Below are 14,305 nucleotides of genomic sequence, written 5' to 3'. Positions count from 1 at the left end.
TAGTTTTTGATATGCCTTCTTCACTAAGCTTAATCATTTCCAGTTTCTGATTTAAAGTGAGGCAATGCTTACTTTCACTTGAACACTTAAAGGCCATTGTAACGTTGTTAATTGGTCTAATTTCAATATTGCAATGTCTCAGGGAATAGGGAGGCCTGAGGAGAGGGACAGAGATAGGGCAATGGCCAGTGAGTGGAGCAGTTAGGACACACACATTTATTAAGTTCACTGTTAATGGGTAGGGTTCATGATACTCCAAAATAATCACAACACTAAAAGCTCACTGATCACAGATCACCATAACAAATATAATAATAATGAAAAAATGTGAAATACTGTGAAGATTATTGAAATGTGACATAGAGACATGAAGTTAGCAGAGGCTGTTGAAAAAATGGCACTGATAGATTTGCTCGACACAGGGTTGCCACAAACCTTCAATTTGTAAAACATACAATACCTACAAAGTGCAATAAAACAAGGTAACCCTTTAATGGGTTTCAAAAAATTGCATTCATTGCTATTTACCATCTTCTGCTCCCCTTTCTTATTGTAGAAAATTCAGAATAATGTATCAGTGTGCTGTGCTGTGCTTAGTTGTGTCCGACTCTTTGCAACCCCATGAACTGTGGCCCTCCCAGCTCCTCTGTCCATGGGGATTCTCCAGGTAAGAATACTGCAATGGGTTGCCATGCCCTCCTCCAGGGGAATCTTCCCAACCCAGGTCTCCTGTACTGCAGGTGGGTTATTTACCATCTGAGCCACCAGGGAAGCCCAAGAATACTGAATGGGTAGCCTATTCCTTCTCCAGGTGATCTTCCTGACCCAGGAATCAAACCAGGGTCTCCTGCATTGCAGGGGGATTCTTTACCAGCTGAGCTACCAGGTAAGCCCCAATATATCAATACTACAGTATACAGTTTTCTGAAAACCTAACTAGAATTTCATTCAGATCAATCCAGTATACTTGGTGCTAACAGACTTTCATAAAGTTTTCTGAAAATCTAACTACAATTTCATTCATAGCATTATTTATCTAACAAAAGACACTGAAAATTTCAATCAACCACCTAAAAATGATAATCATACAACAACTGTCCACATGCCAGAAACTACGCTGAACTTTTAGAATGCAAATCTCATTTAATCCACACAACAACCGTGTTAGGTATTATTGTTATTCCTATTTTATAGGTAAAGAAAATGAAATTCAGCTACATTAAGTATATTGTCTAAAATCCAGCTAGTAGAGGACTACGGTAAAGGAAATAATGGTAGAGCAAGGATTTGTACTCAGGTCTATCTAACTCTGAAACCTATGATTTTAACCACTATCTTTAATATCCGATACACCATCATATTAAACAATGGCTCTTAGGAAGAGTGTACCAACCTTCTGAGGGGTTTGGAGATGTTAAGAGTAGGAAAACAAGAAGAGTCCTGACCAAATGCCAATAGAATTAAGTCCCACCAAAAAAACACTGATTTAGAAGCATTCTCCTTAATCTGCATACCTCCAGATATAAAAAACTAGGACATTTTGACTATTTTAAGAAATTTCTTTCTTTTAAAATTTTAAATTATTTATATGTTTCATTCACACTGCTTTTCTCATGAACTCTGCAGAAATAATGATATTTTGCCTTACCTAAAATGTTGAATTATACCAATTCTCTAAATATTAAAAGATAAAATGGGTGGTACCAAAGTGGTTTATGAACAAACCTGAAAATATGAGTGACAGTATACATACTCTTTAAAGAAGTCTCTTTATATACGGATAAACAAAGTTCTTTTTAAAAACGAGGGGCAAGAAGGGACAGAGAGAGGCACTAAAAAGTTATATAAGAAACCTTTTGGGGATGATAGATATGCTCACTCTCATGACTGTGGTGAAGGTTCAAGGTCTGTACATACGTCAAAACTTATCAAATTTTACACGTTAAATATGTGTAGCTTATTGTTTGTCAATTATATACCAATACAACTACTTTTAATATAAAAATTAATTTCCGGAGCATAAAAAGTAAAAGTTTAAGTATTGTTTCCAAACAGTTCCACAAAGCCTGAGATGTAATAAGAATGGAAGGTTTAAAGGAGATAATGAAGTAACCGATTCACAATTTCCTTCTTAAATAGGGTACAGGACTGCAGAAATTAAGTAGCAAAAATACTAACATTTTAAAATACAGTAGAGAAGGATCTCTTTGCCTGGAGTCCTTTATCCCAATTCAGATCAACAGTATGCATTGAGGCAAGGTGAGAAACCAGTCAACACCAGGCAGACACCCAATCCCAGAAGTCACCTACTGGACACACAGAGCCATGGCATGTGGGTTCAGTCCTCACTGTCTTTGAAAAGTATCTTTTTAAATTAGTTGTCAACATTTAAAAATTTAGATATTACTCTAAATCGTTTTTACTTTTCTTGGAAGATTTGGTAAACTCCTGTCCTCAGGCCAAGCACTCTGGTCAGCCATAGGCCCCGACTCAGACAGAGTCCACATTGTCTTGGCCCTAGCAGCTTGACCCAGTTACATTACCCCACCAGGTCTTCACAGACTCGTGAGTTTGCAATCCTTACCCTAAGGCTGTAAAGATTTTCTCTGATGAATGTTTTAGGGCTTTTTTGATAGTATCTATAGGCTCACGCCCACATTAAAGAGAATAGTCCTTAATTAGAGGCGTAATTCTCACTCCAAAGGGTAGGCAGCTTTTCTAACTCAGCAGGGAAGTAGCAGCAAACAAGAAACTAGACTTAGCCATACCCATCCTTGAAGTAGAGGCAAGGCCAAGAATAAAAACAAATCCTGGAAACTGCCTCTTATGGCACTACTTTCAACAAATTCAGAGAAGAAACTTCTGACATATAATCCCCTCCCCCTGGAGATCTTCCCCAAAGCACCCCAACACACAAACACACACACACACACACACACACACACACACACACACACACCTTCCTCTCTAACTTTCCCCTCCCCCACTCTACTAGGTCCCTGAAATGGTACAGGAATCTATTATTCAGCCTCCAGCTTAAGATAAAAGAAGACAATCTTTTCTTTTTTTTTTCAAACCTAATGAAAAGGGAAAGTTCCCAAAGTATAATCACACAAATTATTACAGGATAAAATGGGTCAGAAACCTATTCTCATCCAATGAATAAACATCCAACATTTTAACCATTATATATCAGAAGCATTAACATTAAAATCAGGAAGAAGACAAAGAGATCTGTTATTACTATTAACAGTTTTCTACTCAATTCATAAAAATAATAGAGAGAAATATTACAAAGAAGTCAAGAAAAAACTCATTTGTAGATAGCTCATTCTACTCAGAATACACAGCAGAAATTACTGAAAATTTATGAAAATTAGGAGAATTTAGTAAGATGAATGGTTATAAAAGTAGTATATAAAAATTAGTAGTTCCTTTATATGTTGATAATAATCATAGAAGAAATAAGATTAGAAATGCAAACATAACAGAAAGCAAAATTATAAAATATTCAGCACCAAAAATAATAAAAGGTGCTATTAAGATCATATTATCCTAGACTGAGAGACACCTTAAGGGTTTATGAACTGTCCCATCATTAACTTAGAGAGTAGGGCTGGAATCTACCACAAGAAATTGACTCTACACTTCTAAACCCTGACATGAACCCCCTGCCAAAGCTTAGCTGACATACTACCCAAGAGGAAATCATGGCTTCTCTCCCCAGTGACAATCTGAAGCTGATCAAGACTTGCACTTCCCTGGCCTCTAGTTCTGAATCATAAGAATCAGCTCAAAAATATTCACATTTCTCAGATTTCATACATGAAACAGAGCTAATCAACAGAGACACAAGATTTCACCACTTTTTCACAAATCAGATAAAACATCAAATAGAAAAAACTTATTCTCTAAAAAAGGGATTTCAAAGACCTTTTAAAGAGCTTTAGGCAGAAAATCTTACTAAATATATGTGTGGAAATTAATGAGTATATAGACTTTTTATGTTGCTATTAATATTACTAAATAGAACCAAAAGAAAGAATGTTTTAGAATTGTGTTTATATTATTAAGAAATTCCCAAAGATACAGTCCTCCAAAGCTATGGTTTTTCCAGTGGTCATGTATCGATGTGAGAGCTGGACTATAAAGAAAGCTAAGCACCAAAGAGCTGATGCTTTTGAACTGTAGTGTTGGAAAAGACTCTTGAGAGTCTCTTGGACTGCAAGGAGATCAAACCAGTCAATCCTAAAGGAAATGAGTCCTGAATATTCATTGGAAGGACTGATGCTAAAGCTGAAACTCCAATACGTTGGCCACCTGATGCAAAGAACTGACTCATTGATGCTGGGAAAGATTGAAGCGGGAGGAGAAGGGGATGACAGAGGATGAGATGGTTGGATGGCATCACTGACTCAATGGACATGAGTTTGAGTAAGCTCCAGGAGTTGGTGATGGACAGGGAAGCCTGGAGTGCTGCAGTCCATGGGGTCGCAAAGAGCTGGACACAACTGAACAACTGAACTGAACTGAACAGTCCTCCATAATTCAGAATTTGTGATTATTTGACCATGGTTTGATGTCTGGATTATCTTTTCACTCTCTGGACAAAAGTAGTTTCTAAAGAAAATATAATAGTATAAACAAATGGTTTGAAGCACCACAGAAGCATCTGTTTACATTTAGATAATTAATATGCTAAGCACTCTTATCTATTAAATTAAAGCAGGTCACCTAAGGACTTTTCTAGATAATACTTCATTAGCCTAATTATAATGAGTATATATAGCTAAAGTAATAAAACGGACATCTGTTTTAAAACATTCTTCAATTTAAGCCTTTTACTAAATCAAACTAGCTTTCATACATAACTTTCAATTACTGAGGTTTTAAGTGGGGAAAAATAAAAACATCTATCGAAATAAAAAATAAAATTCTTACCTTTGAAGCTCTCCATTCCCAACCATCACCTATCTTCTGTGAATGTTTAATGAATTCTGCACAATAATGCTGGAATGTTTTTTCTCCAAAGAACTCATCTTCTTCCATACTAAATGAGAACTGAAATATAAAAACTAAGTATTAACATCAGCTGTGGAATGAATACAGAAAGGAATTCTGCTAATTCATGTATTTCTTTAAACAAACCAAAATTTGGCATGTACATTGGAAAATAACCCCAGAGCCATTCCAAAAAAAAACAAAAAACAAAACAAAACAGTGTTTTGTTTCCATCTTTCTCTCCCTATCCCCATCTTTTAATCAGGAAGAAAAAGTGATCAACATGAAAACTCAAAACCTAGTTTTTGAGTTGTAACAAATACCTATCTATGGTTCAAAAAGTCTAGTTTGTCCATAAATTTGGTTTCAAGTGTTTATATTATTTCCCTTCTAAGTTAATGCTTCCAAACAACCTCCTCAGATTTCCTTCTCTATCTCCCACCTTCAGTTCAGTTCAGTTCAGTTCAGTTGCTCAGTCGTGTCCGACTCTTTGCGATCCCATGAATCACAGCATGCCAGGCCTCCCTGTCCATTACCAACTCCCGGAGTTCACTCAGACTCACGTCCATCGAGTCGTTGATGCCATCCAGCCATCTCATCCTCTGTCGTCCCGTTCTCCTCCTGCCCCCAATCCCGCCCAGCCTCAGAGTCTTTTCCAATGAGTCAACTCTTCGCATGAGGTGGCCAAAGTACTGGAGCTTCAGCTTTAGCATCATTCCTTCCAAAGAAATCCCAGGGCTGATCTCCTTCAGAACAGACTGGTTGGATCTCCTTGCAGTCCAAGGGACTCTCAAGAGTCTTCTCCAACACCACAGTTAAAAAGCAGCAATTCTTCGGTGCTCAGCCTTCTTCACAGTCCAATTCTCACACCCATACATGACCACAGGAAAAACCATAGCCTTGACTAGAGGGACCTTAGTCGGCAAAGTAATGTCTCTGCTCTTGAATATACTATCTAGGTTGGTCATAACTTTTCTTCCAAGGAGTAAGTGTCTTTTAATTTCATAGCTGCAGTCACCATCTGCAGTGATTTTGGAGCCCAAAAAAATAAAGTCTGACACTGTTTCCACTGTTTCCCCATCTATTTCCCATGAAGTGATGGGACAAGATGTCATGATTTCATTTTCTGAATGTTGGGCTTCAGGCCAACTTTTTCACTCTCCACTTTCACTTTCATCAAGAGGCTTTTCAGTTTCTCTTCACTTTCTGCCATAAGCGTGGTGTTATCTACATATCTGAGGTTATTGATATTTCTCCTGGCAATCTTGATTCCAGTTTGTGTTTCTTCCAGTCCAGCGTTTCTCATGATGTACTCTGCATATAAGCTAAATAAGCAGGGTGACAATATACAGCCTTGACGCACTCCTTTACCTATTTGGAACAAGTCTGTTGTTCCATGCCTATTTCTAACTGTTGCTTCCTGACCTGCATAGAGAGGCAGGTCAGGTGGTCTGGTATTCCCATCTCTCTCAGAATTTTCCACAGTTTATTGTGATCCACACAGTCAAAGGCTTTGGCATAGGCAATAAAGCAGAAATAGATGTTTTTCTGGAACTCTCTTGCTTTTTCCATGATCCAGCGGATGTTGGCAATTTGATCTCTGGTTCCTCTGCCTTTTCTAAAACCAGCTTGAACATCAGGAAGTTCACGGTTCATGTATTGCTGAAGCCTGGCTTGGAGAATTTTGAGCATTACTTTACTAGCGTGTGAGATGAGTGCAATTGTGCAGTAGTTTGAGCATTCTTTGGCATTGCCTTTCTTTGGAATTGGAATGAAAACTGGCCTTTTCCAGTCCTGTGGCCACTGCTGAGTTTTCCAAATGTGCTGGCATATTGAGTGCAGCACTTTCACAGCAAGGCCCACTTGACTTCACATTCCAGGATGTCTGGCTCTAGATGAGTGATCACACCATCATGATTATCTGGGTCATGAAGATCTTTTTTGTACAGTTCTTCCGTGTATTCTTGCCACCTCTTCTTAATATCTTCTGCTTCTGTTAGGTCCAGACCATTTCTATCCTTTATCGAGCCCATCTTTGCATGAAATATTCCCTTGGTATCTCTAATTTTCTTGAAGAGATCTCTAGTCTTTCCCATTCTGTTCTTTTCCTCTATTTCTTTGCATTGATCGCTGAAGAAGGCTTTCTTATCTCTTCTTGCTATTCTTTGGAACTCTGCATTCAGATGCTTATATCTTTCCTTTTCTCCTTTGCTTTTCACCTCTCTTCTTTTCATAGCTATTTGTAAGCCCTCCCCAGACAGCCATGTTGCTTTTTTGCATTTCTTTTCCATGGGGATGGTTTTGATCCCTGTCTCCTGTACAATGTCATGAACCTCATTCCACAGTTCATCAGGCAGTCTATCTATCAGATCTAGGCCCTTAAATCTATTTCTCACTTCCACTGTATCATCATAAGGGATTTGATTTAGGTCATAACTGAATGGTCTAGTGGTTTTCCCTACTTTCTTCAATTTGAGTCTGAATTTGGCAATAAGGAGTTCATGATCTGAGCCACAGTCAGCTCCCAGTCTTGTTTTTGCTGACTGTATAGAGCTTCTCCATCTTTGGCTGCAAAGAATGTAATCAATCTGATTTCGGTGTTGACCATCTGGTGATGTCCATGTGTAGAGTCTTCTCTTGTGTTGTTGGAAGAGGGTGTTTGTTATGACCAGTGCATTTTCTTGGCAAAACTCTATTAGTCTTTGCCCTGCTTCATTCCACATTCCAAGGCCAAATTTGCCTGTTACTCCAGGTATTTCTTGACTTCCTACTTTTGCATTCCAGTCCGCTATAATGAAAAGGACATCTTTTTTGGGTGTTAGTTCTACAAGGTCTTGTAGGTCTTCATGAAACCATTCAACTTCAGCTTCTTTAGCATTACTGGTTGGGGCATAGACTTGGATAACTGTGATATTGAATGGTTTGCCTTGGAGACGAACAGAGATCATTCTGTTGTTTTTGAGATTGCATCCAAGTACTGCATTTCGGACTCTTTTGTTGACCATGATGGCTACTCCATTTCTTCTGAGAGATTCCTGCCCACAGTAGTAGATATAATGGTCATCTGAGTTAAATTCACCCATTCCAGTCCATTTTAGTTCACTGATTCCTAGAATGTCGACGTTCATTCTTGCCATCTCTTTTTTGAGCTCTTATATAAACAGCATGACAGTGGTTAGTGTAGCGGGGCCATTCTTTCCACTTTATTCAAGTTCAACTCACTAACAAATGATGTTTCAAAGCCTAAAGTAACTGTTTCACAAGGTGTAAGGTTATGATCACCTAATTATCTACTTGATTGATTCAGCAAATGTGACAAATCAAGGATTATCCATATATTTGTTACATAAATCTGTCCAAAACATGAAATACTGGTTATAGAAAGAAAACTGTGGTGCATCTGAAAGGAAACTCACAGATTATATAGTTCAAGTCTCCTAATGAGAAAAGTTGGACCAAGTGAATGGCCCACATTTTCTTTGTTAGTGATAAGCATCATCAGACAATTTAGCACTTGGTAACTGCTTACTATATTAGGTACTTATGCCGGACACTTCACATTCCCACTTAATCCTCACACAACCCAGTGGCTGTTGCTATCCTCATTCCTCAAAAGAAAAAGGGAAAGTAATTTGTTCAAGAATGTAGTTGTTGTTTAGTCGGTCATCATATCCAACTTTTTTGCAACCCCACAGACTGTCGCCCACATGTCCATGGTATTTTCCAGGCAAAAATACTGGAGTGGGTTGCCATTTCCTTCTCCTGGGGATCTCCCAGAACCAGGGATTGAACCTGCATCTCCTGCATTGGCAGGTGGATTCTCTACCACTGAGCCGCCAGGGAATCCCAAGAATATAAATGAGGAAAACTCAAAGATACAAATGAAGAAAGCTTCAAACCCCAGTTTGACTCCAGGGCTAAAGATCTATCTATACTAGCTGATTCCCAGTACAGCGTTCTTTCTGATTATTCAAATTTACTATGACCTACATAAGAATTTGTTCATTCATCCAGTATATACATATCAAATTTCTACTAAGTAGTAGGCACCATGCATAGACAAAGGTTAGATACACAAAAATGAAAAAATATATAATCCTTGCCCTGTAAGAACTTATCTTGCAATGAAGGAGATAACCGGTAATAATACAGTAGAAACTTTCTTAACCAAGCACCACTCGAACTGCCAGATTAAATGACACAATGTCTACTCCCTCTATAAAACATTGACTACAGCATGCTTATTATGAAGCATCTCTGCTCTTATCAGTTGAGTGTAAAGTTCACAAACCACATTCATGTATCATAAATACATACTTTAAGTGAGTGGCCAAGTGAAGTCGCTCAGTCATGTTCGACTCTTTGCGACCCCGCGAACTGTAGCCTACCAGGCAAGAATACTGGAGTGGGTTGCCTTTTCCTTCTCCAGGGGGTCTTCCCGACCCAGGGATCGAACCTGGGTCTCCCACATTGGAGGCAGACGCTTTAACCTCTGAGCCACCAGGGAAGCCTTCTTTAATGCAACACAAACCAAATCAGTAAAATGTAAGTAAAAAAAGAGAACTATTATTTCTATGATGTAGACTTTATAAAGACTTGGAAAGATGATAAAGGCAAGTCTTTATATGAAAACATATACTACTGAACTACTTATAGGCAATACAACTGAAAAGACTGACTGCGGGGAAAAAAATCATACAAACCAGGATTCTGCATTCAGACTGTTGCACAAGTGGCTTATGTTCTTTCTTTTAAACCCAAACTAGAAATTTAGAGAATGCATTCCACATTCAGTATAATTAAGAATAAACAATGAATTCCAATCAAGTACCCATATTCAAAGAAAATACCTTGGTAATACATATGAAAACTGGCAAATGAATATATTTATATGTTTTAAGTTGAAATAAAATGTTTTAAGTACATAAGCATAATTTTTCTAATTCTAGCTTTAATCAAATTTTTGAATTAAGAGCTCACCTCTCAATTCTGATAGCACTGGAAAAAAGGACTTCAAGTTAAAGTATACAACGGAACAATGCACAGATTATGGTAGGCACAAGAAGAGTCCCTAACAAAGAGGGGAAGGTATGGGAAAGTGTGGGGTGGGAGTGGAGTTGAATCTGTAAGGTATGTAGGAGTTTTTGCAGGGTAACTGTCAGTGAGTGAATCCCAGGGATTGGAAGAGTGGTCCACGCAGGAAGGATGGTGTGAACCAAGTAAGGAAGGGTGTAAAGAACTGCAAGTTTGATGCCACCAACATGATAAGGTAAATATACGAAGAGGGACTTCCCTGGTGGTCCAGTGGCTAAGACTCTGCATTCCCAATGCAAGGGGCCTGGGTTTGATTCCTGGTCAGGAAACTAGATCCTACATGTTGCAACTGAAAAAGGATCCTGCATGTCACAACTAAGACCCAGCACAACCAAATAAACAAAAATATTTTGTTTTGAAGAGATAGGCAGAGAGTAAGGGATGATAGAGATGGTCAAATCCTATGCAAGTTAAATTTGTCTGCACTCACTAACGGAGCAGAAATGGATGGGAAGGGCCTCAAAGATACTAGATAGAATAGTAACGAACTTCCTGACAGGAGGCTTGTGTGCCATGCCAGAGTTTGAACCATTTCCATAGGAAACAGAGAATCAGAAGCTGGAGTTGAAAAGTCAGAACAGTATTGGTGGTTGGGCTTCCCTTGTGGCTTAGCTGGTAAAGAATTCGCCTGCAGTGTGGGGGACCTGGGTTCAATCTCTGGGTTGGGAAGATCCCCTGGAAAAGGGAAAGGCTACCCACTCCAGCACTCTGGCCTAGAGAATTCCATAGACTCTATAGTCCATGGGGTCTCAAAAAGTCAGACACAACTGAGCAACTTTCACTTTCACATTCCATGGTGTATGTATCTAAAGGGCACAGCTTGAGGGCAAGGAGGAGAGTTAGAAGCTGTTACAGAGGTCTAAGACAGGTCATGAGGAGCTAAACCCAGGCAATGAAAGGGAGCAGAAAGAATTGTTGTTTTAGATGCTGAGTCATGTCTGACTCTCTTGTGACCCTATTGCACCATAGCCCACCAGGTTCCTCTGTCTATGGGACTTTCTGGGCAAGATTACTGGAGTGGGTTGCCAGTCCCTGCTCCAGGGGATCTTCCCGACCTAGGGATCGAACCTGCATCTCCATATCTCCTGCACTGCAGGTGGATTCTCTACGACTGAGCCACCATGGGGAAGCCCCGCAGAAAGAATACGTATCTTAAATTATGGAGAGAGGCCAAGATGAACTTAAAAGATCTGAAATTCATTTGTTTAAAAGAGACAAATGAAACCATGAGAGTAAATATTGCAAGCTGGAATGCATATGGCAGATTCTTAATATGGCTTCTGGTGGATTATGAAATTATACACTAAATTGTGTATGTATACTCCTACCTATATTTTGAAAAGGAAAGATTCTAGAATTTTCAACAGATTTCTTGAGGAGTCTTAACCAAAAAGTTAGCAACCTCTCTGCATAGTGAAAAGAGCAGTGGGTTGAGAAAGAAACCTTCAGAGCAGCAGCACTTAAGGGACCTACAGAGGCAGAAGAATAAACACAAGAGCTAGAGAATAAGGAATGAGGCATTAGGAGATGCCAGGAAGAGCAATGCCACAGAGCCAGGGAATAAAGCTTTCAAGGGAGGAGAGAATAACTAACAAAGAACCAACACTGTCAAAAGAAAAGAGAGGCCCATTAAGAAAAGGGCTGAAAATATGTATGGAGCTTCAAAATGAAGCAGTCATTGATGCTTTAGTGAGCAGTTTCAGCAATGGTAGAGAAAGCAGGCTGTGATGGGCTGAGGAAAAAACTACACATGCAGAAATAAGCAAAAAATTTGTAGACTACTTTTCAAAAAATTTGACTGGAAAGTAGATACAAATGGTAACTGAAGCAGTACATAGGCTTAAGGGAGGATATTGTTTTTCCTAAGAAAGGAGATAAGAATATGTTTAAGCTGAACAAAGGCTGTTGGAGAGAGGGAAAAGTTGAAAATACCAAATAGAGAAAGTGACTGATGAAGCAATATCCTAAAGGGGCTGGGAGGAGATATAGTCATCAGTACCGGAGGATGGATTTGAGTAACACGACACTCCTTGCAATTGGAGGAAAGGCATTTGAGGATAAATATTAAGGAGGACAAAGTCTGATGATCACAAGATTTTCAGATACAGGAGTAGAGAACAGTGAGGTGTTTGAGGAAGCAAGTATAGATTAGGAATTGCTAGTGAAGAAGATGAGAGGACAGCATTTAAAGATGAGCAGACACAAGGGAAGGCCCAGCACAGGTTGGGAGCCTGAATTTGTAATACAGCATTCTATGAGGATTGTGGTTGCCTTCAGCAGTGCTCAGCTCAGCTCCCCTTGTCAGAACCAGCAGAGAGGGTTGCACTGACTACACATAAAGCTGAGTTTTGCTGGCTGAGTCAGTGAAAGCATAAGGATAAAAGAAGGAACAGAATATGCTATTGAGAACAACAGTTCAAAGGTCCAGATTATATAAAAAAAAAGAAAAAATGCTGAGAAGGGGCTGGGAAAATATGGCAGTATCAAGAAATATTACATATGAAAGATGGTGAAGAACAACTGCAGTGAAAGGAAGGAAATGAAAGAATGGGAAGACTATGAGACTTAGAACTTGAGAAGGTCTCAGCTGTGGCCATGGAAGTTAAATATATAAAGTAGCTTGGAAATGAAGGTCACTGGAGCTCAGGAAGTTTAAAAAACTATAAGACATAATGTTTGCTGTCTTCCACACAGACACTTAAGTCACTTAGGATTATTATGAGAGCTATCAGGAACAGAGAGCTCTTTTAAAAATATGGAAGTTCAACTAAGAGATTTAGAAATGACAACAGGCAAATGGTAGAAGACAGCAGAGCACAGAGGTGGTAACACAGAGGTGGTAAGTGCAGTATACAACACCAAGACCATCAAGAATAATCACTAATAAACCAATACCTTTGTTTACGATAGCGAGAACACAGCCTTGGATTCCTTCTCAAGATGGCGCTCAAGGCAGCCACTACCAGTGATTACAGACAGCATGTGAGAAAAAAAGACTACCCTGTCGTATCTGGTAGAGCTGAATTTCATGAGCCTCAAAGTAGCAGGACTATTCCCATGATGTTGAAGAAGTAACCTAAAATTGGCTCTGCAGAAGTGGGGGTTACTAGCAATCTCAATACCCTGAGCCTTGCAGGGTGGAAGAAAAAGCAGCCTCCATTCAAAGAGGGTTTTCGGTTTTTTTGTTGTTTATAAGTCAAGTTTCCTTGAAAACAACTTGGTGGAAGCACTAACCTGCGCAGATGTTAACATCACGTAAGATACGTGTAGAAACACTATATCCGCGTGCCACTCCCACCTTGGAGATTCATAATGCACACTGTGTGAGGAAACTAATAACTCAGGGTTTCCCAACTCTTTTGACCACAAAATTCCTTTTCTTGGTAACATTTTTTAACACCTTACTCCACGAAACGTAATAAAGGAAATAATGGATGAAGGGTTTAGGTTTTTTGTTTGTTGGTTGGTTTTTTAACTGTGGATGTGTGCTGCTGAGGTCACAGTGGAAAATCTGAGAGGAACAGGGTAATAGTGGGAGAACAGGTTTGGGAAGAGAAAGCACCAAGTACAGGAATATAAGTACAGTAGAGTCAATAAGCTGAAGGGGCTTCAATGAAGGCAGTCAAATGTTTCAAGGATATAAGTGAGATCTCCAGTTTACATGCAAAATTCTGGTTAACAAGCTGTTTCAGTGCACATATAAATTGAGAAAGTGACATCTAAAAAGTCTGTAAAAGGAAGAACAGAAGCTAACTTAGCAAAAGGAGGAGGTAAAGGAAACAGAATGTGCAAAAACCCAAGAAGTTCTTGTAACTGAAAAACTCCTGTGTAACTGAATTAGAGGTAGAGAAAGTTCAGTTCAGTTCAGTCGCTCAGTCGTGTCCGACTCTGCGACCCCATGAATCGCAGCACGCCAGGCCTCCCTGTCCATCACCAACTCTCAGAGTTCATTCAGACTCACGTCCATCGAGTCAGTGATGCCATCCAGCCATCTCATCCTCTGTCGTCCCCTTCTCCTCCTGCCCACAATCCCTCCCAGCATCAGAGTCTTTTCCAATGAGTCAACTCTTCGCATGAGGTGGCCAAAGTACTGGAGCTTCAGCTTTAGCATCATTCCCTCCAAAGAAATCCCAGGGTTGATCTCCTTCAGAATGGACTGGTTGGATCTCCTTGCAGTCCAAGGGACCCTCAAGAGTCTTCTCCAACACCA

The 14,305-nt window shown here is 39.4% G+C and overlaps 2 protein-coding genes across 3 annotated transcripts in view; both read right to left on the bottom strand.

The window, feature by feature from the left end:
* The window catches only part of ATG10 (autophagy related 10), a 277,457-nt gene that overhangs the window by 252,087 nt on the left and 11,065 nt on the right, over nt 1-14,305 (bottom strand). For both annotated transcript variants that reach the window (XM_060415984.1, XM_027970494.3), the window contains exon 2: nt 4,942-5,061. In XM_060415984.1, coding sequence (XP_060271967.1) covers nt 4,942-5,049 — 108 coding nt within the window. In that variant the 5' untranslated portion in view covers nt 5,050-5,061. The remainder of the gene's footprint in view (nt 1-4,941; nt 5,062-14,305) is intronic.
* Nucleotides 6,777-12,393, bottom strand: LOC132659836 (craniofacial development protein 2-like). The gene is made up of 2 exons (XM_060415981.1): nt 11,164-12,393; nt 6,777-10,770 (listed from the first exon to the last, which is right to left on the bottom strand). The coding sequence occupies exon 2, from the start codon at nt 8,136-8,138 to the stop codon at nt 6,849-6,851; it is 1,290 nt and encodes a 429-aa protein (XP_060271964.1). The 5' UTR covers nt 8,139-10,770; nt 11,164-12,393; the 3' UTR covers nt 6,777-6,848.

This window comes from Ovis aries, chromosome 5 (genome assembly GCF_016772045.2).
Source record: "Ovis aries strain OAR_USU_Benz2616 breed Rambouillet chromosome 5, ARS-UI_Ramb_v3.0, whole genome shotgun sequence".
NCBI lineage: Eukaryota > Metazoa > Chordata > Mammalia > Artiodactyla > Bovidae > Ovis > Ovis aries.
This window is presented reverse-complemented; position numbering and strand designations above follow the sequence as displayed.